Source organism: Montipora capricornis, chromosome 9 (assembly GCF_036669925.1).
Source record: "Montipora capricornis isolate CH-2021 chromosome 9, ASM3666992v2, whole genome shotgun sequence".
NCBI classification, from domain to species: domain Eukaryota; kingdom Metazoa; phylum Cnidaria; class Anthozoa; order Scleractinia; family Acroporidae; genus Montipora; species Montipora capricornis.
In genome coordinates this window covers 17,991,884-17,996,890 of record NC_090891.1, presented here as the reverse complement: position 1 = coordinate 17,996,890, position 5,007 = coordinate 17,991,884, and the positions used below count along the sequence as shown (strand labels likewise).

Sequence of the window (5,007 nt, the reverse complement as noted above, 5' to 3'; positions counted from 1 at the left end):
GTTACAATGGTTCGTGACTAGCTTTTTCTTTTTTTCTTTTTTTTTTCAAAAGTTCAGTGAACATTTTGTTCAGTCCCCTCAAACTCCGGCGCGAACCCCATCTAGTTCCTAACCAGCTTGAAGAAAGAAAGCTATCTTTCCAATTTCGGATAGTTTCTGATTGCGTGGGTTATGGCCGCGTCTAATCAAGGCAGAATATGCTTCACTTCGGTTTCTATGTTTTTTTTTATATTTTTTTTTATGGCATGTTCCACACGGCACAGTTGGAATTTAAGTAAGGCTAGTGCTCGGCAAAAGGAGAATCAGCATCATCATTGGCCACTTCCGCCGATTTTTGAGTATCTTTTTCGCAATTTGTTGATTCTCAACATTGAAGTTATGATCCTTGATCCATCAAGAGTACCTTAAGCCGCAGTATGATATCGAATTTCCAGCATGGATTTAAAGTCGAACGACTTGGCACTGTTTGCTTCCATGAAGCCATAACAAATTTCATAGACACTTTCAATCAAAATAAATGTGTTGTAATGGGCCTTTGGCAGCCACTCATCACATAATACACTTGAAAAACCGCCATACTGGAGAGTAAATTGCCCACTGGGACATCTAAAACAAAGAAAATCTAATCAAGTTGCCTTGTTTTAGATGTCCCAGTGCGCAATGTACTCTCCAGTAAAGCGTTTTTTTGTACCGTGTGGTCGCCAGCTGCAAAAGGCTCATAAACATGTCGTTGTTGGCTCTTCAAGTTGGAGTGTTTTTTCGACTTCCTGTTCACTATTCCCCCTCGACCGGTTGGCTCGCTCCGTGCCGCTCGCAGTGACCGTAAAAAACTGAAGTAAATCTTTGCGTTCAAGAAGAAAGGAAGAAAAGTACGGCGGGAAAAGTCCGTGATCTAATACTGTGTTAAGCAAACAAAAGCATTGTCGCAATTATGATCTTTGATCTAAAAGGAAGAGAGTCAAATGCAAAGTTGAAACACCTGTTTTAAGCACTATATGATGGTGGGCTTTTCAAGTACTTCCCAATTGGTTCAATACCATCCGCCAAAGAATCATTGAAACCTTTTCATGTGCACTGTTAAAAGTAGGATGAACACTGTCAAAAACAAATTCAAAAGTATGGTATAGCCTGAGTCCCTTGGTTAAACACGTTGCAAATTCAAGGAAGACTCATTGATTTCCACGGAAATGCTGATGAACCATGAAATATTTTTCGCTTAATGGTCATAATAAGAACGTTAAATAAAATGAAATATTGTTGTGTTGGTCGAACAGAAGAATTCATGCGCCGACCGACAAAGGCCATCATTGAGTATGAACGTAGAAAAACTCCTCATTCTCCAGTAGACATTTCTCTCAAACGAACGGTAAAAGTTATCAAGTGTATCTACTCCTAACGGAACTGGTACCTGTTGTTATGACCTTGCAAAGCAAACGCAATTTTTCTGTCCTAAGCGATTATATTCCAGTTTAACCCATTGTTTCAGTAAAACCTATACCTATTTTTCGAATTTTTACTTTTCTTTGTTTCCGTTTTACAGTTAGCATTCAATCGAGAAGTGGACAATATTGACTGAGTTCGACCAACATTTAACATTTAAATTCGCATCTTGAAACAATTATTCAAATCCCTAAAAGACAAAGATGAAGTAAGTAATTTAAAATTACGGGAATGTTAATGAAATATTTTCGTCGCTTGCCAGAATACCGTTAAGATAGTAAGTAAGTATGGTCATAAAACCCATTGACAAATTACAAAAGAAAATTACGTTATTCATCGCTGAGTCTACCGGTACATAATTGATCGCTTGTCGAGCAGATAGTGCAACTTGGGAAGGTAATCTTAGAGTACTGAGCGAAAATAAAGAAAAATCACCATCGTTTCCTACAAGCGATCACAAGAATGAGGAATGATGGGTCAAGAAAGAAAGATGAAAGAACCGATATGAGCGACCAACAGTCCACATGGGGTTGTGGAGCTCGGTTTCTGGGAATTCTCGGTGTTTTGACGATCATCCTAGTGGTAGCAGTGGTTCATGTGGCCACCAGCGACGAAAGAAAGACATATTTTGATGAACTTCTTAGTACGGGGGGTGCTATTCGCTCGGTGCGAGATGTACACGCTCGTCGTAAAGATGAAGCTGCTGGGGTTTGCCAAACCAGTGATTGCCGAAAAGTGGCAAAGTATATAAACGCCTCCATGGATCATTCCAAAGATCCATGTGTGGACTTCTTCGATTACGTCTGTGGAGGATGGATCAAGGCGAATCCGATACCTAAGAGTTCATCCACCTACTCCACATTTGCCAAGTTGAATGGGCACGTGGAACGCAATCTGAGGCACATTTTAGAAAAGGGAATCAGTGCTTCCAACAAAAAGCTGTTCCACTTGCCAAAACGATTTTACGAGTCGTGCATGGATTTAAACACCATCGAGAAATTGGGTGATAAACCACTTCGAGATCTCGTCGACAGAATTGGAGGTTGGATCATAAACAGCACATCAAGTTGGAATGAGAAAGACTGGAGCCTTGAGAGGACTTTGCTGGAAATTCATAAAAACTATACATCTGCTGGCGGGCCATTGTTTTCTGTTCATATTAGCGATGATCCCATTAACAACACCAGACATATTATTGAGGTGAGGATTGTTTAAGTGTGTCCCGCTACCATGATATCTTAGATCGTTCTCTCCTTAGCTTCAAGTTTTACGAAGCTTTGAAGGAAGAATTGATCACGCGTAATAATGGACGTTAAAACTGATAGGGAAGCAATCGATGGTTGCAATGATTTTCCAATAAAGGAAATAAGAGGACAATCAAAATCAATTCATCAATGCTGGTGCACTAGCGGTAGAAGAAAGAAAAAAAGGACAAAATGTTTTCAGCTGTTATCATCTTACGTTCGGAAACGTAGGCTATTGATGAGAACGCCATGTAAAGCCGTATTTAGCTATTGCCATTCTTGAGTTGAAGTGGCTATTGGTCTTAAACCTGCTGGTTTTACTTAGCGCACCTGCTCTTCTGTTAAAGTAAATGTTGCCTAAGTAGAATGCCATTTCACGTTTTCTGGTGGGTTTCAATTAGTAAAACTGAGAATGAAAGCAAGGGAAAGAAAAGGAAAGAAACTTTATTGAAGTGTCCAGTCTTCTAGCCCTTTAGCACTTATTGGGGACACTGTAAACTGAAATCAACAAATTAACGCAATTCAAATCAAATTATGGAGAAGCAACAAACCCAAACCCCATGTAACGCCGAGTCTGGGAACTGAAACCGGGCCACATTGGTGGGAGGCGAGTGTTCTCACAACTTCGCTGGCCAGCAATCCAAAATCCAAAATAAAATATGCCTTTCCGACTTTAATTCAAATTCGTTCTCAAAGCTAGTGTCCCTATTTTTGTTATGACAATAATTAAATCTAAAAATGTACTATTTGTCTACTTTTCGCAAGAATGCAAACTTACTTTCATGAAAAAGACTCTGGAACTGGTATAGCTTTTAAAAAGAAGCTGAATTGGCAAGTGGTCTTCTCGTACGCACTGATCATGCATAATGCGAGGTTTAGTTCAACGAACACTGCACACCTGCATTGTAAATGTAGCACTGAGTCAGCAAACCACTCCAAACGGTTTGGAGTGGTTTGAGATCGCATGTAATACATGCTGCCATACTGGACCATGTTCATACTCGATTTTGGTCACATTAAATTACTTTTTTAAGCTTCAAAGTGATAGGGATATTAACAAATACAGATATGGGAACCAGCTGCTTGGCGAGATGCGATAGGACAACGGAAAACTCAGATTCCTAGGTCGGAATTCGCAGCTACGATCTCCGTAATACCGGTCAAAAATCCATTCAGCTTCTAGTTCACTGAGCATTACGCGAAGTTGTGAATGATAAATTTCTATTCATCTTACAGACTTTTCTGTAGTTCAGACTGGTGTGTCATTTAGATTGTTACTAAAGATCCATTTTCCTCAGGCCAAGCGCTGCTGCTGCTTTTCAGACCAGGGGCCCGTTGCTGGAACGTCCCGAAACTTTACGGGCCATTTTTGGGTGTTGCAATTCCCTTTGTATCTCAAGAACGGAGAGGTATTAAGTCGTCAAACTTCACTGTCATTTTGATTTTTGTTACCTTGAAAACATGTCAAAAGATCGGTTTTCCAAAACAAGCGGTTGCCAGTTTCACAATTGGCTTTTCGGGCCCGAAAAGTTTTCGAGACTTTCGAGAAACGGGCCCAAGGAGTCCGTTTCTCGAAACTCCCGAAACTTCGGGACCATTTTCGGGTATCACAATTCCCTTTGTATATCGAGAACGGGGAGGATTCAACCAGTGAGTCGTCAAACGTCGCAGTCACGTTCCTTTTGGTTACCTCGAAAACATGTGAAAAAGATTGGCTTTCCAAAACAAGCGGTTGGCACTTTCGCAAATAGCTTTTCGGGCCCGAAAAGCTTAAGGTTTCGGGACTTTCGAGAGACTGGCCCCACCTCCAAATACGGTAACGTATGTGCAAAGGAACTTTAGTGAGGAAGGTTGAAATCTCACGGTAAAAAGCCATGCAGTTTGATGTTCATAACAGAACGCCGCATTAGCGTTTGTTATCCTCTATCACTCTCAATAGATTAGTTTCAGCATACTGACAGAAGTGTACATTCCATATGTATTCTTTTGCTATTAGATTGACCAGTCGGGGCCAAGTCTTTCCAGAGAAGTTTACTTTGACAGTCCTAAGGTAACGCAGAGTTACTGTGTATTTTCAATTTATTGTGGATGGTCTAGATACTTCCAGTAAATAATTGTGACGCCCTGTTTACTTTACGAAGTGCAATAAAATCCAGAGAATGCACAATAAACTTTTATATCATCCTCACTCTGATTTTTTATGTCGAAAAACAAATTATGTAGAGTTAATTTTTTTTTTTCAATTAAGATCATGAAAGCCTACAAGCAGTTTATCATTGAAGTTGGAAAGCTTCTTGGAATCGATGCCGACATGGAAAAGCGT

General features: G+C 40.2%; 1 protein-coding gene across 1 annotated transcript in view; it reads left to right on the top strand.

Annotated features, from left to right (window-relative positions):
* The first annotated feature begins 1,845 nt into the window (after positions 1 to 1,845).
* LOC138017389 (endothelin-converting enzyme 2-like) overlaps positions 1,846 to 5,007 on the top strand; it is an 11,368-nt gene continuing 8,206 nt past the window's right edge. The window contains exons 1-3 of the mRNA XM_068864486.1: positions 1,846 to 2,640; positions 4,681 to 4,734; positions 4,933 to 5,007. The exon at positions 4,933 to 5,007 is cut by the window's right edge and continues 39 nt beyond it. Of these exons, the coding sequence (XP_068720587.1) occupies positions 1,903 to 2,640; positions 4,681 to 4,734; positions 4,933 to 5,007 (867 nt within the window). The 5' untranslated portion in view covers positions 1,846 to 1,902. The remainder of the gene's footprint in view (positions 2,641 to 4,680; positions 4,735 to 4,932) is intronic.